We start from the raw sequence: 24,120 nt of genomic DNA on the forward strand, positions 1-24,120 counted from the left end.
CCCTGGTGCAGTCTTGCACCTGAATTAGCAAAATATGATCATTTAATATTCCCAAGTAATTTCTCTATTTCCTTTTGGGGAAAAAAAAAAAAAAAAAAAAAAAAAGGTGTTTCCTCCCACTCTGCTGTTCTTTTCTCAGGTCCTTGAGTCACTGCTCATGCAGTGACTGAAAAGGCATCTGAGAGAAACAATTCAGCATGGAACAACAAGGGAGTTTCATTCCCATTCTTTATAAATATTGGCACATAAAAAGTACAAATCAAAATGCAGTGATGGGAATATGTATTTGAGGAGACACAGTCAGTACAGTGAGGAGATTTTGGTTTTATCTTTTCTCTTTAATCCCTTTCATAGTTTATTGAATGTAATCAAGCAACGTGAAGTCAATGAAGGGTTTATAAAGAAGGGACAGTTCCCCTGTGTTCAGAGGTGATTGACCATGTTACAAAAGTATTTCAAAAACTTCGGTAATTTAGTAAGTCCTAAACAGAAACAAATATTTAAATTTAGTCCTGTGCTTAAAGCAGATTGCTTTGCTAGAGTCCAGTGTCTGATTCAGAAGTCAGAAAAAGAACGCAAGGCATAAATATTTGGCTTCATATTCAGGTAAATTAATTTCAACTGCTTTTCAGTTGAAATTGTTATAGGTTAAACTGGTGAAGAAAAAGAAGAAATACTGTTTGCCCAAGCAGATACAAAGATAAAACATATTAAGTCCAGAATCTACAAATAAAAAATAGACTCCTTTCCAGAAGTTACAGCAAGTTCTTTAACATATTTAGAGGCAGGTATTGGGAAGTAAGACTACATCAGTTACAATCATTTAATTTCAAAGGAGAACTGCATGTGATTTTACTTCTGTACATACTATTGTAATTGTATTATTTATTTAATTAGTATTAAAATATAAGCTATTTATAACAAAATCAGTTCCTTAGTACATGTCTACACTTCAGCCTGGTGCCCAGCGTAAATATGAGGCAGCTTGCCTGCAAAGGACAGCCTGTCTACTTCAACCAAGAAGTGAGGCAAATAAGATCTGCTGGTACAGATAGGCACTTTCCAGTCTCAAACCTGGCTTGCTTCAACTTTGGATTTTACTATATTGCACTGTTGCTGGCAGTGTTGACATACCCTCATTTTAATAACTCTGCAGACAGCAAGAAGCCAACAGCAAAACACACCATGGTTCTCAAAAATGGCTTCAGAGTGAATAGCAGTCTCTGTGAGAGCAGCACGATTTATAATTGGAATACAGAGTCCCCATGATTAATATTCATGTTACATATCCCAGAATAAATCAGAGATGCCAGTCTGATCCAAAGCCCCCTGAAATCGATGGAAACCCTTCCACTGACTGCAATGGGCTCTGCGTCTAGCCTCAAGCATACAAGTGTGTTTATATCTTTTAAAAAAGAAGGAATTCACTCTCCACATGTTTCAGTCCCTCACATTTATTGTTAGCAAATCTCTGGCAAAAGAATGCCTTCCTCTGCAATGGGACTCTCACTGAAGCCAGTAGGAGCTATATATACAGAGACTGAGGACATAATCTCAATGTAAAACCAATAACAGACTGGAAAGAAACTTGATTTTGAAAGCACGCAAGACAAAATTTAGTGAGAAAGCAAATCTTTCTTCGCAAGAAGTACAGAATAAGTTAAGAAGGAAGTTTTCAATGAGGCACATTGAACCTTTGTATTATACATTAAAAAAACCCACTCATGTAAATCTAATACCATTATAACCATCTTCCTTAAACACTGTAATTATAGCCTCGAAGGGTAAGTACACAAATGGTAAATTAAATATGGCCATTTAAATTATTTTATGCAAAGCCAAGATTTTTTTTTTACTTATTAAAGGAATTTAATACTACTTATAGGTGTCCTTGTTAAATGCAGATTGACAATGAAGTTAAAGAATAAAACGTCATTTATTTTTATGCTACTTTATAAATTTTCTGACGTCCAAGTTCTCTCACAATAGTGTACAGTAACTGGATTAAAACTACCCTTAAATACTTTCCACCACATCTTTTACATGAAACATCTTCCTAAACCCACAATGTCTACATAATCATTTTACAGTGATTATCACGAAAATATTATGGAGATAAATAAAAGTGGACTGATACGGATTCTCCTCCCCAAACAATGAAATCCTAGCACCATACAAAATATCATGATTTAAAACAGTGCTGGCTCTCCTTCTCTTTCTTTCATTTTAATAGCCAAACAGATTAATTTTCCAAAGCATAACTGTTAATATGCAGACTGGTTTCCACAGTAGTTTTCAATATTTTTTCTTACATTTTGCTTCAAGAAGAAAAATAAGAAGTAAAAAAAAAAAAGGTACAGGAAATAAAGTCCTAAGGTCAATTAACAGTGAGTCCCCACAGAGGCAAATGTGGACATTTCACGACGGATGGTACTGAAAGGGGAAAGCTCCAGTTCTGTGGTGTACTCATTGTCATTGTCATCACTTGTCACTGTTGAAGACTTTTGGATGCATTCTTCACAGCAGCAACAGCAACACTCCATAAAGGCCCGGCTGAAAGGTTTACAGAGACAGAAAAGGAGAACTGGGGTAACACAGGACTTAAAGAACAAAAGAAACTGACTAATGAGATGAAGGAGGTCCATAGTCTGCCGAGAGACCCCTGTGGACATGTAGGCAGTCACAATGTTGCAAATGTTTTCAGGAATGATGCAAAAGCCATACAAAATGGTCAAAGCCACCACTGTGCAGTTCATCTGACTTTCCAGCTGAATTTGTCGTTTGTTCCCCCTTGTGCAAGCCTTTTCTGCCCTCCTGATTTTCCTCGCTGTTACCAGGGAGCAGGTAATAGTGAAAAGGGTAGGCAAACAAAAATAGCAGCCAAAGTACCACCAGAGTCTTGCCCCATCGTAAGTGAGAGCTAACACGTAGATGGTGTCAGGTAGCGCAGTGGATATCTTCACCACACACCGCTCCCCCGGGGGGCTGCCACTGTATTCGGGGTCCTCCTTTGCCAGCTGGCGCAGCACAACCTCCGGCAGGGCCAGCAGCAGCGCGCCCACCCAGATGACAGCCAGCTTGGCTGTCGTCGAGGTGCAGTTTTCAATCATCTCATAATACATCTGCACATTGGTGGCGGCACGAAATCGGTCGATGCAGAGAGCGCACAGTGTGAAGGTGGTGACTCCGAGAGAGGCTACCTGGGAAGGAGGAAAGGGAATGCAAGTTAATATGGGTGCTATCTGAGAAATAAAAAAAAAGACAGCTACAAGAGTATAGTCCATTATTCGTGGAGAGTGGGAAAACTTAATCTCCTTCAAAAGTTCAAAAGTCCCCTGGTCCCCTGCTGATGGCAGTCGTCTTAGAGATGGAAGATGAAGGCCTGAACTCACTCAGGCTGAAGAGGAAATTAATTTATTGTACATTGGATGAAGGCTCTTACTATTTAACTGTTCTCTGGAAGAACTATATAGTCTTTCAAGAGAGCTCAATTTGTACTCTGAAACACCAGCCAAGTCTAGCCCCTTGACTGACAAAATCAAAGGAGAACCTAGTTTAGGGGTACCAGTGTAGGAGACAGTCAAGAACCACAGTGCTGAGCACCACTGAAGAAGCATCACAGACATAACTTAGCTTCCACTGTTTGCTGAGCTATCATCCAGCATGCATGCTAAAAGTATACATCCTTCTGTTTTTCTGCCCACTAATACTTATTTCAGCTTGGTGTCATCCTCTCCTGAAGGTCCATGCAAACATTTGTGCAACACTGAGTGGAAAAAAAATTGAGGAACTAACCAGTATGTTACCACTGAGGTAACCAATTGAGGAAATAACCAATAACCCTCTCCTCCCCTCCATTTTTCTAAGAGGTGTTTTTCAGAAATATCAGTACCACCACAGGAGTTGAAATTTAAGCCAAGAGGGAGGAGATGGGAGAGTCTTCCTTCTGCAGAAGTATAAATTTATGCCCAAATCACCTTTCATCAAGCATGCAGGGGATCATAACACCGAAACCTTCCATATCTACAAAATTTTAGAACCCTGTGGATTAGGCATCTACTAATTGAGTAGGCCCAACAACTGCTTTTGTGGACTTAGGTTTTTAAGTGAAATTTTGATGTGATATAGGCACTTAAAATCATCCTGTACTGTGAATTCAAAAAGATTGTATCTGAAATCTTTAGATTTCTAGAGCCTGTGCAAAACTAACCTTCACTATAATACTTAGGCTCTAATAATTTATCTTCAACATTTCATTTAGAAAAAAATCCACAGCAAAATCTAGTCTTAATTTCATAGCAAACATCCTGTGGACAGTGTACTGCAGGCCAGGAGAAATGGCAGAAGTTTTGGTGTTTAAATGATTTAAAGATGGATTAGGCAAGGCTTCCAATTATATACTGTAAGGAGCAAGTACAGAGCAATGCATATGTTCTCTAGCTTTAATAACCGTCATTCTATGCATGAATAGAAATCTTGTATAGCCATGAAACAATTTTCTGTCATTTTATCCTGTTTATAATCAAATTTCCTAAAAAGAAATTTGCAAGAAGACTATATATATTTTGGCTTAATCCTATTTCAAATAAATTCAACTCTAGTTCAGATTCAAAGCGGAACTCCCATTAATTTCCATCAGAGAAAGATTAGGTGCCCTGTTGCATTCTAATACATTTATTTTCTGGGGTTTTCATGCTTGTGAATTCTGAAAATGTGTTGATGCAAAAAACCCAAAACTACTAAATAGTATTTCTAATAAATTTAAAGAATGCTTATTTTTATCATGAATAAACCATGTCTGTACATTTAACTGGGGAATCTAGAGTAGTATAAGGCAGTTGACTACAATTTTGCTTACCCACATTTGATGTGCAATGATATATTTAAATTTCATATAAGTAGATTTGAAAAAATACTTTGACTTCTACCATAATTTTAAAATAATCCTGTTTATGCATCTCTTGTAAAAAGTTCTGCAGAGACAGATAGTACAATTATGCACAATTATATCAATGTATCATTAATTTTGGCCTTCAATATTTAATGGCCATATCAGATTGCTAAAATTGAATAGCACTGAAAAATATTAGACACTTGGGATTAGAACTGTCAGGCATTGGCTTAGTTGGAGAATTCTTTGAAGCAGGTTCCTAAGAGATGGAATGAGTAAAATGCCATCTCTTACTAATTAACTCACAGAAATATTTAATGATGACAAAGCAGTACTGTAAACATTTTTAATAGGCAAACCTATTGATTTAGGAAGTTAAACGGTCTGACAAGATTCAAAGAAAGCTTGGTAAATATAGCAGAAAAACAAAAACAAAGAAAAAATACAGTTACAGGGAAATCTTAATGAAGAATGATAAACTTAGGTAAAGAAAAATAGTTTTCATATATCACTGCTGAGAGTCAGATTTTTAAATTCAAGACTAATGACTTTGTTTCCAAAACATTTAAACGTGCGTGCAGTCTTCAAATTCCTTAGAGTGACAGCAAAACCTTCGGCCAGAACTTTCAACATGAATTACAAAGGGTCAGGACGCAGCTCTATACAGTTACTGGAGACGGGGAAATAATTGAGATTGAGGAATGAATAGGGATTGAAATAAAAATCAGCAGAACAGAAGAAAGCCTGACTTATTGTACATTAATATTTTCCCTCTCAGCTCTTTTGTGAGCCTCTCCCCCTGCCCCCAGTGCACACGCTTTTATCGCTTTAGCATTTCATTGCGAACAGGCTGTTATACAGTGGCTAAGACATTAAAACTCTGCAGTTGTTAAGGCTGGACTAATGAAAGAAGACATGCCTACCATGAACAAACATAACCTAAGGGGTTCCTGTCACATTAATTGACCAGCAACCTGGAGGTTTAAGACAGTGAAACAGAGCAAGAGGAAACAACTAAGAACAGTGGAAGTCAGCTTTGAAAACTCCCGTGGATTTACTGATGAAACAAGCTAAACAAAGGCAGTGTTTTCTATTTTCTGTAAATTAACAGAGTTAGTGCTGCCATAGAAAAGCTTGCAAAAATCAAACACTCCCAAGCAGATGAACAGGGATTCACTCCAGCTGACTTGCTTAAAGGCAGTATAGCAATTTAAAGGTTTGATTACTGACCACACATTGCAAACTATGAGTAATAGCCAGCAAAATCAATGGGTGCTGCTCACAACCTATGTGGGCAAGAACTGAGACATGCATTCTGCATATTCACACAGTTTCAGTTTAGGGGTGTTCCTTCATACCACTCATACTAATATAATTAGGGCCAAGCTGAAAACATGGAGGAAACCAGAGAAGTTTCCTTTTTAATCTGTTACACTGCCCTGAAATAACCACAGAACAAAGAGAATTCACCTGATGGGGAGTAGCTGAAGGACACATTAACAAATCCTAAAGTGGCAGAGTTTAATGGTGGTGTTCTTGTTGTAACAGCTGAGTTTCCAGTATGCTGATATGCTGTTGCAGTCTTAATTCAAACAACCTGGCAGGAAATGGAGCAAGGCAAAGGTGAGTCAGGCTCAGTAGTTTTTGAACATCACTTAGTTGTCTGACTTATTTCCATATGGTCCCTATGAAGATTCTCCTTTTGTCTCTAGACATTCAGGATGACACGAGTTTACATCCTTCTCTTACCAGAAGATCTCAGAAAAGTCCCCAGGTTTCTATCTGAATGATCACCAATCTGCTTTGAGGAGATGCCCACACTATTTGAGCAGAGAACTGCTGTTGATGGGATCACCAGCTACAGCATACACACACAAAAGGAGACATTATTGTTACAAGAGAGTCTCTTAATGCTTTTTAAAAGCATTGACAGGGATGTTAGTGGACACTGTGATGCTCCTTTAAGACACTGCACAAACTTTTGGCCATTAGTTCACCAGCTGTCAGTCAACTGTGTCAAAACTCATTTAGGGAACTGAGACCAGAGAGAACAGTAAACTCATTAAATACTCAGCTTAATTGCATCAGTTCTCCTCTCCGTTCCTCCAACATACCCATTCCCCTTTCACAAACTTTAACAATTACTGAAATGTTCCCAGGCCTTCCCTGGCCTGTCCTACTTCTTCTCCTGGCAGTGGTCCCACAGCTCTTGGCCCTGGCCTCTAGGAGCAGAGCCTCTGGTTGACCAGGGAAGGAGTGCAGATGTAGTATGGTGAGCAACACCAGTGGAAATAAGACCCTGAATTCTCTCTCACCAATATCTGCTTAACTAGATAAAGGTAATGAAAACAAAACCAGAAACAGTATCAGAAAAGGCAACTTGGGTGAAAAGGTCAATGAAGATCAAATTCAGTGAGTGAATATATGAGAGGTTGGGTCACTCAGTCCAGTAAGATGAAGACCAAGAAGTGATATTGTTGCTATCTATGAACAAATCTATCTTGAGATACAAAAGTTATTTAAGGTGAAGGACAGTGAATATAACAGAATGGGAATCAATCAGTCATGAGCAACTTGAGGCTGGAAATGAGAGGGACCATTAATCATCTCAGGCATCATGTTCCTAAGCATGCCTTCTGATGGAGAAGGGAAATAATGTAGACTGCATTTATATGGAACAAGTTAAAATAAAGGAGTTAAGAAGTGGCTGTTTCTACCAGCTGAAGCTGGATTTTCTAAGAATAAATTTTATGTTGATAACACAGTTACTTAAACTACCTGGCACTCGTCCTTCCTTTGTTGCAAGGCAGATTGGGTATTCAAAACATTTTCCTGTTTTAATAGGAAAGCTGAACTATAGAAAAGGTTGACGACTACTAGCCAAGCCATCTCTGAGTTCTCAGTGACACCTTGTAGACTCTTTATATCTATTGCTGTTATATCATATAAATGACTAATTTTTTCCCCGCACGCCATTATAGTCTATCATCTTATTATGGCTGTTCTATAACCACATCAAACTCATAGCTTTAGAGCATGTTAATGCAACATACCATGGTGGCTCTCGCAGACTTGTCAGCTTTGCCTAAGATAAACAAAGTTAGTACAGACTGCAATACTTTTTTTGCACTACTCTACACTTACAGTACCGAGACCAGTAGGAAAACTGGACTACCACACAATGAAAGGTCATTGCACTGCAAACAATTATTTATAATTGTTTATCTAGATTTCTGCTTTCTGTTTTTTCAATTAACATCCCCCCTCAGCCCCTCCCACCCTGAAACCCTGACAGTCATTGTTATAAAAGAACAAAATAAATAAATATAATATCTCTATATTCCTTACATTAAGTGGTATTAAACATTAATGGCTTTATGCTTTAGAATAAGTAAAGGTCACTGTTAAAACACTACTGTGGCGTGGCAGAAGTAATTCAGTACTGGGACCAGGGTACCACTCTGACATTAGCAATTAGTTTCAGCAACCTGGATGAAAATCTACGTCATTTTAATTATCTAAAAGACAAGATGGTAATTCTGTAAACTGCCATCATGGATATGTCCTACACATGTGGAACAACAGGTTCAATACAGTTGTTTCCTCTGTAGCACTATCAACATTCCTATCAGGGAGACAGAGCACATGTGCTTTGCGCGTTTCTTCTGTATCCTAAGACCAATAGCGTTCAGAATCATAATCCACTTCCAAGAGCTGCTCTTGAATTCTGTTGGAAGTGAAAGCCAGCTAGACCGCTAGAGCACTGGAAATACTCATTAGTATACCACATGCTTATCCAGAGGGTTGGAAAAAAAAAAAAATTTAAAAAATCACAAAACACAAAGGATTTAATTTTTGTTTCTTTTCCTGTTTGAAATCTACCACGCTACCGTATAAGTAAATTTAAATTACTTTTTTTTTTTTTTTTTTAAATAAAGAAATGAGTGCCATTCTCCACTGAGGATCAAATTCTCATCACATCAGCACACTACACAAGGGACTCCTGCACTAATTCTTAATATTAACAACATGAAACCGCTGCTAAAAATCTGTCTCTTCCTCCTTTGCAGGAAAAAATCCTGTTATATGGAGAAATGACATCCCAGTGCTCAAGGTAAGGTCAGTGGTGCCGGGATAGGAGAAGCTGCCTTTTTTTCTCTACACATATGTAACTTAAATATTCCTGATTCAATTTTAAACCTAGTTTGACACAAATTCATTTCCATGCAGAAATGCCACATGCAAAGTTTAAGCCAAAAGCAAATTTTTATGGACAACTTATAAGCCCCTAAGAACAGGGTTCGCAGAAGAAAGAAAGACTGACAGCCAAAATGGCAGTTACTATCATCATGCCGTTGATACCTAAAGGCAGAAATATAGTAACAATTCCGTTATAAATAATTATTTACTGTGATGAGTGCTGAAGATATTCTGCTCAGTAAAAGACACATGTAGCCACTGCCCTAGAAAACTCATTATGAAGCTTTGAAACTGCAAACCTGAGGATCTTTGTCTACAACCCAGAGGACTTACTGTAGGTTCAGGAGCCTAGCTCTGACTAGAGTCAAAGAAGAGACATAAAGAAGATGCTGCACAACAAAAGACACAGAAAATACAGATAATACACAGCTTTTATAAACTCCCATTAAAAATGTATTTGCTTTCCTAAAGTGAAACTTAAAATGAGGATCTTTTCTGACAGCTTTGGAACAGGTAGAAAACGGCCACTTTCTTTGTGCCTCTCACTTGCCTCTATCAAGTAAAAGAGAAAAAGAGGAAAAAGTTTCACCTCAAATTGCCCTGGAGGGTCCAGGGAAAGAGAGTAATTCGTATTCCAGGCCAGATCAGTCCTTATGCTTTCCACTAAGAAAACTAATTGTGATGGCTTTTCCGAGCTGGAATTTACCCATCAGAAACAGGAGTGATGCCACAAATGGATTGCCAAAAGCACATGCAGAGACTGGGCATCAGATTTCAGGTCTTTCCCAGTCCGCCTGCTCCAGAGTGAAGCCAGTCTCATATGCATTATATGGTCCAGATGAGGACACCACAAACTTTGCCTTTTTTTTTTTTTTGGGGGGGTGTGGGTGGGTATGAGGAAGGCAGAGGGTCTGATGTTTGTTAGCACTGAGTGCACGGCTGAGTACCATCAGTGGCCTCAGCAACTTCTTGCTGTGTGCTGGACTGCACAGGACAGTAGATCAGCCTCTTGCAAGCCCTTACTCTAGATCGTTCCTCAATTCTAAATCCTTACTCCACTGTAAGTAGCTTGTCTCAGCCTGCTGGCATAGAAACTAATGCCTACTTTTAATGAGCCCCCCTCAAACTCATCAAGTTTCTAGCATAACCTCCAAAAGCAGAATGCACCCAACTCAAATAAGCTTCCTTCAAAAGCCCAAAAGATAGTTTCTAATCCTAGTTGACACAATCTACCCGTCACCTTGAGCAAGCTGCTCTGGGCCTTAAACAATCTACTAACATCTTCACTATTGACTTCCAGCATTAAAATAAAAAATAAAAATGCTGCTTCACAGGACTGTTATATTTAACAGCTGTGAAATATTTAGAAGCACAGTAAAACTACTGATATAATCTACATCCACACTTCTTTCTATTAAGGACTAGCATAAATCTGTAAGTAGGGGAACTGGAACTATATTGTTCTGTACTCCTTTTTTATTTTTTCCCCCTAGTCTTTTTGCTGAAAAGACTGAGTGTGCTTAAACAAAAAGGGGTTGCACATTGGCAAGGCTTGTGGAACAGGAACTAGCCAAAGCCATTGTCTTTGTATTGCCATTTATCCTGTATCTCCTGATTCTGAGCAATACGGAGAAAAGTATATGGAAGACAACACACACACAATGTGCAGGTAAACACTTCAGACATGCATGCCTAAAGTTAACTTCTGAATCATCTGCAGAAAAGTGGCAAAATTTTAAGAACTGTTGAACGGAGGATTAAAACTGTAAAGGAGACACACATCTCCACACATTCTTACGGGCATAGTTGCTGCCCCAGTTGTTCTAATTCCTTTCTCAGTGCATTCAAAACCACCCCTCCAGGACAGTGCTATCATCAGAGTCAAGTGAAGTTCCTGCTGGAGATAATTTCATCCACTTCTACTAGCCATCTGTCTTTCTAGCTTTGTTCTCTAGTAATTTTACTCTCGTCACCTAAAGACCTCATAAAAAGCACAAAGAATTAATTTACTCAGTTTCTTCCTCAGTTATGTGCACAGCATTCCTTATGCAAGCATAGCCATGACATAGTTTTAAAAGGCAGTTAGAAGTGACCAAACTGTGTTACAATATATGGCCTGAAAGACTGCTTAATATACCTGGTCACAGCAGATCTTTATTAGGTATGGGAAAACCGCCCTTTAAATCAAATACTGTGGAGACCTTCCACTGCTGGAAGCTCAACATTTACCTATACAAATGGGCTTAAAGATGACATAAAACATTTTCCCCAGAGTATGCACATATGTGTTATCACTGGCAACAGATGCTTTGTTGAAATTCTGCACAATACCTATTAAACAGAACAATAAAAAACGATCAGCCACAAGAGGCTAAACTAAGAAAACACAAGGTTTGTCACTGGGATCACTTGAAACCTTCACACAAAATAGAAAGTAAGCTTGACTTATGTTCAAATGCTGTGATCACCATATCACTTGCTCTGGATAATCAGACATCCCCTGTTCCCTAGTTCTGAAAGTACAAGCTGGTATGACAGAGGGCTCACACCAGTAAGGGTCTTTGATGCTTGAAAGTGAGATATTTCTGGATCTACAACTCTGGGTGAGACATGTAGCTCCCTAAACAGCATATGAGGAGAACTGGCATACAGAAAAAGAGATGCAAAGCATGGAACAAAGAGTCACTTAAAAGAACAAAACACTGGGCTAACTTACAGAAAACACAGACAACAGCCTAAAACCTGCCCATCTTCAGAAAGATGCTTCTATTTGCATTCTGTGAAGGTCTGGAAACCTGTCCTGAAACAGCTGTCTACAGTTTTCCTCTCAAGGAGCTAAGAAGACTTCATCCTTCTCCCGTTGTGTGAGAAGGGGATGAGCCTGCTCGGGTGAGTTACAACAAGGGAGAAGACAGTGTCATTCAGCTGTCAGATGAGCGCACTGCTGTGAACAGTCCTTGGCAGACCACAGAGCAGCAGTTGCTCATGGGGCAGATTTCATGACATGTTCAACATCTGCATTGCTCCTGGTGGTGTCAGTGACACCACGTAACACCTGTGAGGTTTGAACACTTGGAAAGTGGATAAACTTTTCTCTAACTACCTCTTCCCAAATCCTGATTTCCAGGACACTGTCCTTCTCGCCAAGCTCAAGACAAGCTGTGAAGAGGCATGATCCACACTAGTGGTGTTCAGTATCTGCCACTCATGGCTACAGTTTACAAAGGAGGGGGAAATCCAGCCTTTTACTAACAGCTCCTAGGGTGATGAATATACTTACATGCATGAGTATTATATTTAATGGCTACCGAATGAAAAAGATACAATTCTGCGAGAAACACAGAACCCTAAGACTATATCTTCTTAGATCTGTACCTTATATATAAAATAGTTAAGAGGAGAATGTTTCACTTTTAGAACCTAGTAACAATTAAGCCTAAAACAGGCACCATGCTACTGGTCCATCACAACTGAATTAGTGACAGTTCATGAATAAGTCTTCAACTCTAGACATCTACAGAATTTTAAAGTGAAAAAAAAAAAAAAAAAAAGCTGTCATTAAAGTATAAAAGGGGGATAGCAGCAGCTGAATGTTTTTCAGGATTACAGTTTTGAGTTTCAGCAACCACATTTCAGATACGTTACATTCAGTCTGACAAACTCTTTAGTGTCCAAAGCTGCACAGCATAAGCAACTGATTTTGAAGAACTGTGTGGCCATGCAAATAATTTCAATTATTGATCTTTAATTAGAATTAGCATTACAAAGAGTAATTTCTATTTTGTATGTGGATGCACCAGAAAAAGGTTAGGAAGCATGAAACGTCACTATAGGCAAGTCCAAAAACCACTTAAACTACACTAGCTATTTTAATTGAAATGGTTACACTTTAACTGGAACAGTACTACTTATTTTATTGGTTAACACAGTAGCCCCAGAACCTAATTCAAAAATTTTAAAATCCCCTAGTACTATCAGTTTCTCAACAATGACATATTTACTCCTTCACGTCTTCTTAAGTGCAAATCAATGAAGTGCACTCGTTGTTTTTCAAATATAGTGGCATACTACTGGCCTTGAATTCATCTAAGCATAGCACAGCTCCACCCATTGTCCAATACCACCAATACTAAAGTGTATCACATAGAAAGAAGCAATGCAATTTATCCGCTACACACCGATATCGTGTCAAAATACTGTTTGACAGTTAATTGTGTATTATTGTGTAATAATGGGCCGCCAAAACTGATATTCTGTGCATTAATAACAAGTTGGGGTTTTTTTATTTTCTTTTTCCCCAATATCATTCTTAGGACAAGAGAATCAACAGTTAATTCCCCAGCTTTCAGTGACAGAATAATGTCGAACATAAGGTTTTGGGAATACAGCAGAGCCAGCCAGAATTATGGGCTATCACCCTACCAACAAACCTCAGCGTTCAGTTCCAGTAAATAAATAAAGCGGACAACCTGAACGCTGCCGGCAAGACTCTGGCCAGCTGGCTGAGCGCTTACTCGACAGAGCCTCTGAACAACTGCCAAGAAGCTGCGATTTAAAGGGAGCTGGTGTCTTTTTTTTTTTTTTTTTTTTTTTTTTTAAGATAAGCTAAATAAATAAGCGAGAGATTTCTACGCTGAAGTATATATTAAGAGCACATACACCCCATTGATGATCCTTTTTACAATCGCCTTCTTCCAAGCTGTCCGGAGTCACCCTATCTATCCCTTTGCCTAACTCACTGCACTTCAAGAAAATAACAAACATAAACCAAAAAGGTTGAAATCTAATTCTGAGAGTCTTCTTCGCCTTTCGGGACCACAAGGAAAGTTTGACAGAACTCGCGCGAGTGGAAGGAAGGGGCAGACGCGCTGAGCCTGAGGCTCCAGAAATCCCGACGCCGCCAGCCCCGATGCGGCCAGACCCCGCTCCGGTCACCTCGGGGCCGGGCCGGGCCCCCGCTCGGCCCCAGGGTCCGCACCGTGCCGTGACTCGCAGGTCTCCGAGCCGGCAGCAAGGAACGCGGGCAGCGCCGGCCCCCACGCAGCTGCGGCCGGCGGCGGAAAAGCGACGGGAGGGGTGTCTCGGGGTGTCTGCGTCCCCTCGGGCGGGCGGGGGCTGCGCGGGGGCGCACGGGCCCGCGCATCCCTACCCACCGCCATTACCTCGATGTAGGGGACGATTTTGCAGGAGAAGTCTTCTAGGAGCCACTTCTTGGTGAGCTCCTGGAAGATGACCAGCGGCAGGCAGAAGAAGACGATGAGGAAGTCCCAGAAGGCCAGGTTGGCCAGCAGGGAGTTGGAGATGCTCCGCATGTAGTAGTTGTGACAGACGATGCACATCACTGCCATGTTGCCCATGATGCCGATGCCGAAGATCACCACGGAGAGGCACATGACGGCGTAGGCGCCGTACGACTCCTCGGTCAGCGGGTAGAAGGGGTTGCGGAGCCGGGCACGGCGCCCCGTGGCGTTGCCGCGGCCCCCAGCGCTGCCCTCGCCGCCGGTGGAGCCGTTCAGGGGCAGCCAGCGGGGGCCGCCCGCCGCGCCCCTCCCCGCCGCCGCGCCGGCTCCGCGCTCGCTGCTCCGCGGCCGCCGCCGCCCGTCCCCAGCCGCCCCGCGGGGCGCGCAGCTGCCGCCCGGCCCCGCCGCTCCGCCGGGCGCGGCGTCGGCCCCGCGGGGGAGGGCTCCGCGCCCGGGGAGAGCCGCGGCCGCCCGCCGGCCCGGGGCGAGGGGCGTCGGGGCCGGCGGCGAGCGGGCGCGCTGCGGGGACGCCGGCAGCCCGGCGGCGGCGGCGGGGGGAGCCAGGGCGCAGGCGGCCCAGGCGCCCAGCACCTGGCAGAGCAGGGCGAGGGGAGCGCGGAGGGGCTGCATGGCCGAGAGGCGGCGGGGCTCGCCCGCTCCCCTTCAGAGGCGGCGGCCGCCCCGCTCGGCGGGGCTGGGAGCGGGAGACATGCCCGGCCGGCGCCCGGGGACGGCCTGCCTCGCCGGGGCGGGTCGCGGCCGGCGCTGGGGGCACGGTGAGCGGAGCAGCGGGGACGCTCTTCTTGCCGCCTCCCGGGGCAGACGCGGAAAGTTGTGTCGCCGTCTCCGACGCGCCGAGTTAATGTAGCAAGTGCCTCGCCGGGAGGACCCCCCTCCGGCGCTCCGCCCTTTCCCGGGACTGCTGCCTCCTCGCCAGCAGTCGCACCGGCCTCGTGCTGCCTATTTACATCCTCCCGTCGCTGCGGGCAGTTGGCGGCTTTATTGGTCCCTTGCGGAAAACGCCTCCCCTCTCCGGATAATCGCAAGCACTAATTCCTCCTCTCCGGCAACCTCGGAGAAAACAGGTTGCTGCGCGCGGCTTCGGCTCTTTAGGCGCTTTGCAAAACTCTTGCCGGGATAAGTCGCCGCGCTGCCTAAGCGCTCGCACCGTGGCGGGGAACGGCCGGTACGGCAAAGTTGCTGCCGGCGCCGGGCGGGCGCAGCCCTGGGACAGACCCCTCGGGGCTGCTCCTGCTCCCCCGAGCCGCGCGGGCAGCGGGAGGAGCGGCGCGGGGCGGGCAGGGGCTGGTCTGCGGCGGGCTCCGCTCCTGCTCCCGGCCCCGGCCCCGCTCAGCCCGGCTCAGCCCGCCTCTGCCGGGCTCCGCGGCGGCTCCCGGGGCCGCGCCGGGGGGGGCGGGCACGGAGCGCGGCGGCCCCGCAGTGCGCAGGCGCCGCCCGGCGGCGCTGCGGGGACGGATCCGCCGCCCGGCCGAGGCCGAGGCGCCGCCCGCCCGCCCGCGGAGCCGGGGTTGCCGGCAGAGCCCTGCCCGGCCCGCCCATACCCTCCTCGCCCTGCCCGCCCGCAGCCCCGCCGTGCGAGGATGCGCGGGCAGAAGCCGCTTCCCCGCTGCCGGCGCCCTGTCAGCCCGGGGCCCGCCGTCCCCGGGCGCCTCTGCAGCCTTGCCGGCGCCGCCCGCGCTGCTGCCGCCGCCCCGGGCTCGGGGCCCGGCCGCCCGCCTCGGCTGGCAGCGGGCGACGGGGCCCCGGGCAGCGGCGGGCGGGCGAGCGAAGCGCCGTGCTCCAGTACGGGGAGTCTTGCACCCCGGCACGAATCGCGGGCGACCGGGAGAAGGGGCTGAGGGGTGATGGGGGAAGCTGGCGGCGGCGGGGTGGAAGATGAAAAGAGGTTTTACCAGTCCCTGAGGGCCCAGTTGCGGGGAGAAAGGGGTGTTCCCCGTGTAAGAGCGCGAAACGAGGCACGGGGGTGTGCTGCTGAAGGAGATGGTGTCCAGAACATCACCCCGCAGCTCAACAGCGTCAGAGGCGTCTCCAGACATTTTCAGTGCCTGGAGAAGCAAGTCTACGTTTCTTTCCTGTTTTCAGCGTTTATATGTCGTTTTATTGCTTGCCTTTGCACAACCAGATGAACTATACAGCTTTCTCCTCGTTTCTCTGTTTTTTTATTTAATTCAGGTGAGTTCTTCTCTTACCAAAGTTGGATGCAATAAATAATTCACTCTAAGTAGCCTTGAGGATCCTCTGTCACCCTCGTGTCAATTTTTAAGAGCTTTAGTGTTGCTTATTCCCAACAGTTTTAAAAGTTTTAAACTTTTCCCGTAAGGCAGTTTGAGAAGCATTCTTCCCCTCTCACTCCCACTTAACCCATTTGAAGTAAAGATCGGAAATTTAGGCAAAGCTACCAGGACTCCCCATTTCAGGATTATAGATCTAATAGTTCTGTAAACTCTTTCCTTGTAGGCCAGTTTTTAAAGTCGTGAGATTCCAAGTATGTGGGATGTGGTTGCAGGTTGGGGCCCTGTCTTTTGTGTTAACAATCAACAAAGAAAACCTACACATCGCATCCATGCAAAAACTCAGTCTGTTAAATGCAATAGCAGGAACAAGACTGCTGCCAGTTTTTCTCAGTGGGATTGCATCAAGCTGTAGTATTGAAAGGATTCTTTCGAATGTTAATTATTGCTTATTTGTAAAAGCACGGTTGCACGAATTCACTAGGTAGTGGAACAGGCTTTACATGAAGGTATCGCCGGGCTGACCTTGCTGGCAACAGAGAGAAAGTGTCTTCCTGAGCTCATTTGTCTGATATTAATGTCCAATGTGTGTGGTATGAATTGTTGTCTGGAGGTGCTGCTCACACACATCTACACTAAAAGGAGCTTAGAAAATTATTTTGGATTAAATACATGACCTTTTAATGGCTGAAACTGGTGAGTCCTATCCCATTCAAATGTAGATGTAGTGACATTCCCCTGGCCCTGACAGTTAACCAGGAAAGACACAAACAGGGCAGATGGAAAGCTTTTCCTTTTCCTGAAACCGTTCTCTCCCACATGTAGGTGAGGTGGGAACCTTAAGGCATTTCTAAGCTTATTAGAACAAGTGCGGTAAATTAGACATCACTGTGCTGAATGTCCCTTAGTATAAGTCAAGCTACTTTATTCCTCTTCCTTAATGATGTAAGTGTCCTCTCATGGAGTTAAATGATCAAGCTAATTCTAAGACTTCCTAATAAATAATAAATTTTATCTAAATGTACCTATGAATGGAAAAAAAAAAACAAACAACAAAAAAAAACCAAACCCAAAACCCAACAAAATTTACCAGGAAAAGAAGGGAATGGTAAATATATTTAACCTTCTTTTTCCCTTATATTTTTCTCCCATTTGTGTCTTCTGAACTCAGCTGGTGTATAAAAGGAGTTAATGATGATAATGAGCTTACATTTACTTCACCTTTCTTCCTGAAGAGTCCCAAAGGGCATTACAAACAGATACGATAAATTCACTGCTTGTTCTTAAACGATACGGAAGAATATTGCTTCTGGCTTTTATATGGAAGGAGCAGACAGCCGTTAGAAGATATACTGCCCTTCGGCATACTTCTGCAAGAAATATGGATCACGAATAAGAAGGTTAAGCAGTGTTTGGTTTACGTCACTGATCCTTTAATGGTGAAATAAGAATTGTGTCATGCATGGGTTTTCCAGTGTCAGCATTCTCCCTGCTTTATAATAGAAAAAGTTGGTTTCTAAACACAAAAAAAGAATTGTAAATTATTATTCTCTGCTTACATTTTGTCACATTTTTCTTACTTTGTTATTATTACAAAAAATTGTTACAAAGAACAGCACATGAAAAAAATCGGATTTTATAGCTTGTAGCTATATAACCACCCTGCCTGGAATGGAGGAGCTTGTTGTATATATAGGCATGATAGAAGTGTTCTGAACTTTTGTCTTGCTTAAACATTTACATCAAAGGGAATCAGAGGAATGATGTTTCACAGAGGTCTGTTATTTCATTGAGACATAGTTTTGTGTAGTTAGGTGTATCTGCACCTCACTGTAATTACCTGATTCTTTTGCTGACTTTAAAAACAGTCGATTTGCCATTATGTTAGTCCCCTGTTTACTATAGCTGCCCTATTAGATGCTGAGAGTTAGTGTCTGAAGGTTGAGGATTCTTTGGTCTCAGATATTTAATTGAAGTTGTGCTCCAGTCCATATAATTTCCGAGTTGATTTTTTTGGGGGGGAGGAGGCATTATTGTTTTGGGTTTGGGTTTTTTGTTTTTTTTTTTTTTTTTTGGGGGGGGGGGGAGTGATGGTGCATATGTCCTGTGTCTTTCAAATAATTTTGGTACTTATAAGATCTTCCTTTAGGATAAAGCTCCTACTATGGTATATTCTGATACAGCCTCCAGTTCAGTCAGGCTTTCACAACTCATAGAATGCTTTTCTTCTAAAGGAGTTGTACATGTTTTGACAGTCTTTCTACCAATTCATGCATCAGCCTAGAAATAGTCTCACAAACCACAAGCATTTATATTTATAACACATTAAAAAAGCGAGATTTTTCTGTGTTAGATGAGAGAACTAAAACTCAGAGATGTTTTTGCAGCCAAAATCTATAAAAGGAAAACCAATAAACATGTTCCTACATGAATAAAATACAAAATTATGGAATTTGAAAGGTTTCCAAATATGTTCATTCTTTTTTGTTGGTGTTCTACAATATTTCAACTATGATAAAGAAATCGATAGGCTTTCAATGCCTGCAGTGTGGGGTTTTTTGACATCTCCAGTATTCATTATCTGAATAAGTGATACTCTTAGCCTGAACATGTTACTGTGGTGCAGCAAGGAGGGATTATTACTGTCCTTTTTACCTCTCCTCAGGGTTCATATTCAACAATTTGCCAGTGAAGAAGAAAAAGCACGTATTTCCCAAAATTACTTCCATTCACTTTTGGTTTTAAACTATGGTGGTGCTCAGGTACCTTATTCTCCACTCTCCTTCCTCATTTAGGCAAATGTAATAGGACTTTTTTCCTATAGAAAAAATACTGATTTGTTTATGCTGGCTTCTTACATCTCACTGGGTTTTGACGTGTATTGCCTTGTCATAAAAATCTGAATTCATCTAGAACATAATTTACGTGATGTGTATCACTGGGATTTTTATTTCAGACAGACCAAAATCCTCTAATCTGTGGAAGGACTTTTGTTGTTGAATTCAGTTACTTATATGGCTGCATCAGCCTCTATAGTATAAATAAATGTTGGCAATTTGAGATTAAAATACAAAAAGGAATTCAAAGTTTAATCATAATATTGGGAATTTCTTCTAATTACTGTTCTATGTTCTATGTTACTGCATTTATTGACATCCATTAGAAAAGTTTATGATGGCTCCTGAGTGCTATTCCTGTATAGTTTCATATTTTAAGCTATAACACTTTTCCTTTTAACCTTTCTCTTTTGCTGAAGTTTGAGTTCTGTTTTAAGGGGTAAGCATTAGTGCTTGTATCCCATAGTCCAAATAGATTTGTTGTTTATGTTATCCTTGTTTTGCAAGGTAAGTGCCAACAACCCTTCTATTACTATTAGTAATAAAAAGACAAATGATCTGTATTACATGGAAAACTAAAATGTGATTAATACTTGCATTGCTGCTTTTATGTCCTATATTTTCCAAGAGGCAGAACAATATATAGGCTATCTAACAACATAATTGGAGAGAGAAGTCATCAATTATTTTTCTAAGGTGAATAATTTGGGGAATAAATTATATAATCTGGAGCTGTAGGAAATTGAATCTATTATTAGAGAGTATCCTTGATAGACCATTGATTAAGACAGTGAGGATGAAGCCACATGAGTCATGTCCATCCACATCAAATCATTCTATTTCAGTCTCTCATGTTAGCATCATCCCTCTTATCTGTAATCATCTTCACAAATTTCTGTGCAGAAAGTGCTCAAACAGATAAAAGGTCTCAGTGGTCTACAACACTAGAGGTGAGATGCGAAGACGTTTTTTCTTTTCCTGGCTATGAAATTTAGGTCATGGAAAATATAATAAAACCTTTTCTATTTAAAAGTTTGTCCAAGGTTTTCACTCTGTAATCATAAGAAATGTAGAAGGGCAATAAGAGTCTTCATGGATACAAGTTAAAACTTTACAGACTTTTAAAAGTAGCTGGTGTCACCTGTCAGTCTAACAGTGATTTTTCTGAAGTGTCCACCATGGTGAAGTTCTTTCGATCATTGCACTTCAGAGAATTCTTAGATATTTTTTTTTTGTTCGGTTGGTTGTTGGGGTTTTTTTTTGGGGGGGTGGGGGGTGGGGGTGCGGGGGGTAGTTTTTTGCTAGCTGCTTTATAAAATTTTTTTTTCCCTATATTTACCAGAGTCCTTTTACTTTTCCCATGTATTTAAAATAGCCATAGTCTTTCTCACTTTCTTGATCTCCAAGTTATTTCAACTAATTTGGACTGGAGCCATAAACCCTAAAAAGCACAAACTACAATTCAGGGCTTCAAGTCAGACTGCCCTTGTGATACAGATAATCACTAGGTCACTAACTCCAGTTAGTCACTACTTGCCCTAGCTTGTTCTTCAGTGCAAAAGGCAGATGTTCAAGGGAAATTAAGACCTGAACTGTGGTGATTTCTAAGTTGTGGTCCATGAACTAAGGAAGATCTGTGAGGCCATAGCAAAAGTTTCACAGCTGGTGTGGAGAGCCTGATGGAAGAGTGAAAACTCCACCATTTCCAGATGAGAAGTTCCGGGAGTTGTCGGTGGTTCATAGATCCAAAAGGTGTTGGAAGCACTGCTGTCCTGGGGACGGCTCAGATTGCCCAGCATAGCAGCAGCTCCTCCAGCAGCCCAGGCTGGGCAATAACGTGCCTCAGAGTGGCAAAGGCCGTCGAGTGACATCTCAGTTGTTGGGTTTGAGCAGCCTGTGCAACTAGAAAGAGAAATTAAGCAAATGAGGGGAAGGGGAGCTGAGAAAGACTCTGTGAAGGACAAAGAAGGAGAGGAGTGGAAGGCTGTCAGAAAAAAAAATTCATGCGTGAGGAAGAAGGGATTCTCTTGAGAGAATACGAGGAAAGGAAGAACAGCTGCCTTGAAAGCATGGAGCAGGCAACTTCAGATCATTTGTCCTTAGCCTCTTTTGTTATCTCCCAGTGTTGTGGTCTCCATCACTCCTTCCTGTGTGAATCTCAAGATTTTTCTCTAGTTTGGAATGCCAGAATGCATTTAATTATAAACACTTAAAACCTTACGTTTCCTCCATGCATAGAGGATTTTCTCCCATCCTGTGCCACATTAAACTACTAAATATGCAGCCCAAACATATAGTAGCTTTCGTGTCCAGTGAAGTGCACTCCAGATCCTCATATGTATGCTGACCTTCATTCCTAAGGGCAAGTGTAGGGCACTGCTTTGCCTGTACAAGCTATTTGCTTTTCTCCTGTCGGCTGTTCCTTCTTCAATGCAGTACCTTGTTGCTGTCTTTTTACTTTATTTTTTTTTTAAGTTAGACCTTAGTTTGCTATTTTCTGCCACTTTAATGTTACTCCAACTGTAGTTGCATCTGCAGAGCTCATTTACATGCTGTTTACCTTTTCTTCCAATTTATTGTTATTAAAACAAGAAACAACTTTATACCTTGCAGTAGACCCACTTCATACTTCCCCACAACTTAGTGCAATCTGCTGCCATTTCTCATCAGCCAGTGTCTGCGATCCTTCAACCTGTTTTCAATTTACATGACAGTGCTTACGTCCAAAGCAATTTGAATTCATTTTGTGAGATTTAGTGAGACGCTGTATTAAATCCTTTATTAAAATCATGCTGTGTATCTTTCATCCAGGATTTCTGCAGTTCTATCAAAAAAGCAATCACGTTTCCCTGGCACGACATGTTCCTTATGAACCCGTGCTGCTTATTGCTTATGGTTCCATTATCCTTTGAATGTTTAGAAGAGTGTTTTGTTTTGTTCCATTTATTTTCTTTTTCCCCTCAGCAATTGTTCTGGTTTTTTGCATTAGAGAATATACTTGAAATTAGACTCCTTGTTTAATAAACCACTCTTCTTCCCTTTATTGATGTTTGCAGCTATACTTGCTATGCTATATGACTTTTCAGAAATAATTTTTGAGGGCCTAGTATTTTCACTGTGCATTCAGGGATGCCTTTAACTTGGACTAATTTGCTGGATACAACTGTTTTTTTAATTGTGTGCTATCAGTAGCAATTTTTTATTTTTTGTTTTCTGTCAAACCTTCTTTCAATAAGAACAAATCATAAACACATGTATCTGGGAATCATGAGTTTTGCTCACCTCTCTCCTACAAAAATAGCTCTACTTTTGAACTATGTTTGCATTTATTTTACATCTTTTAACAATCCCCTTTGGTATCATTAATTTGTTCTTGGCTTTATCCTGAAAGCCATTGAGCACTTTGACCATGGTCTAATGAAATTCTACAAATATATTTACTTTTCATCACTGAAGTAATCATGCAGCTTTTTTGGGGAATATTCATACGTTGAGGTTAAGCACAAGATTTTATGCCTTGCTGTTGCTCATGCAAGTCACTTTCTACGGTTCATCTTTTCCCTGAGTACTAGCCTACTGTATATTTTGTTTGCTTTCTTTATAAGTAAATATATCACCCTGGGGAGAAGAGTTATTTAAAACTGTATGATATATTTCATACACATTCTCCCTTTCATGTCATCTTTGTTCTCAGGTAAGCACAGATCCAGAGAGTGGTAAAGTTGGTGAGAATATTCCAATTCACTGCAGTGAATTTAGATCACAGCCTTAGTTGTCAAATCTCATATGTTGTTTTAGTTTGAGGTAATATTTTCTATTTTTTGTTTTGTTTTTTCCTTATCTTTTTTTTTTTTTTCTTCTCTCCCAATTCTATATCCTGTGACAAATTGATAGCTTATAAAGGTAAACAATGAATAGGGAGAGCTACTAACTGCATCTCAGCAGCTGAAGGGTTAATTTTTGTGCATTTTCATGTTATGCCCTTGTGAGGTACGTACCTGTTACCTCCTTTAGGTGTAGCTTGATTTTCTGTGTTAAGATAGTTTTCCATATTTTTTTTGAAGACTGAAATTCTTGCCTTCTATGTCATTGTTCCAATTTGCCAGCATCTTTTAGTGAGGACCTAGTATAAAGTCACTGGTAATGTCAGGAGATCATTGAGGAGAAGAGGCAGTCAGGGATGCCAGCTCTTCTGTCAGTGGTCTTATGAATCACAGATGTCTTGGATCACACAAGGCTTCTGTGGGCGTTGGTAAAAGCTGCTTGTGGTCATGTTACATTAGGCTGTGCTTTTTCTACCTAAATAGCATCAGCACTCATGTCTGTTTAGGTGGAAACCTCAGTTTACTGCATGAGATAGTATATTCTTCCGTTAAAATCATTGGTGAATACCCTAATTTAAGTAAGAACCATTGTTACCAGAATGTCAGATTAAATATCATCAGGAGCCACTTGTTAGCTGTGCCCCTTGATAAATTTCAGGGTGCTTTTTACAAGACTGAGGATATCCTGACATTTAGAGTGCAGTCATTTCTTGTACCAGAAATGTCTTCACTTGGTTGACTTGTACAGTGGGACAAATTTTTGGTTGTGGCTGTTCTTTGCTAATCAGGCTAGCAAAGATACAGGAAAAGAGTTAAAGTGAATTGCCTTTTAGCTACTTTTATTCTAAAGCTTCTAAAAACTGCTTTGGGCTTCAG

At 41.9% G+C, this 24,120-nt stretch overlaps 1 protein-coding gene across 1 annotated transcript; it reads right to left on the reverse strand.

Moving 5' to 3' along the window:
* Nucleotides 1–200: 200 nt before the first annotated feature.
* Nucleotides 201–15,731, reverse strand: GPR37 (G protein-coupled receptor 37). The gene is made up of 2 exons (XM_074903199.1): nt 14,254–15,731; nt 201–3,200 (listed from the first exon to the last, which is right to left on the reverse strand). Exons 1-2 carry the CDS (start codon nt 14,959–14,961, stop codon nt 2,382–2,384), a joined length of 1,527 nt encoding a protein of 508 aa, XP_074759300.1. The 5' UTR covers nt 14,962–15,731; the 3' UTR covers nt 201–2,381.
* Nucleotides 15,732–24,120: the final 8,389 nt, after the last annotated feature.

This window comes from Athene noctua, chromosome 3 (assembly GCF_965140245.1).
Source record: "Athene noctua chromosome 3, bAthNoc1.hap1.1, whole genome shotgun sequence".
NCBI lineage: Eukaryota > Metazoa > Chordata > Aves > Strigiformes > Strigidae > Athene > Athene noctua.

Coding starts and splice junctions, on each gene's coding strand:
- GPR37 (XM_074903199.1), bottom strand. CDS start 14,961: ATGCAGCCCCTCCGCGCTCCCCTCGCCCTGCTCTGCCAGGTGCTGGGC. Junction 3,201..14,253: donor AAATCGTCCCCTACATCGAG/GTAATGGCGGTG, acceptor CCTCCTTCCCAG/GTAGCCTCTCTCGGAGTCAC.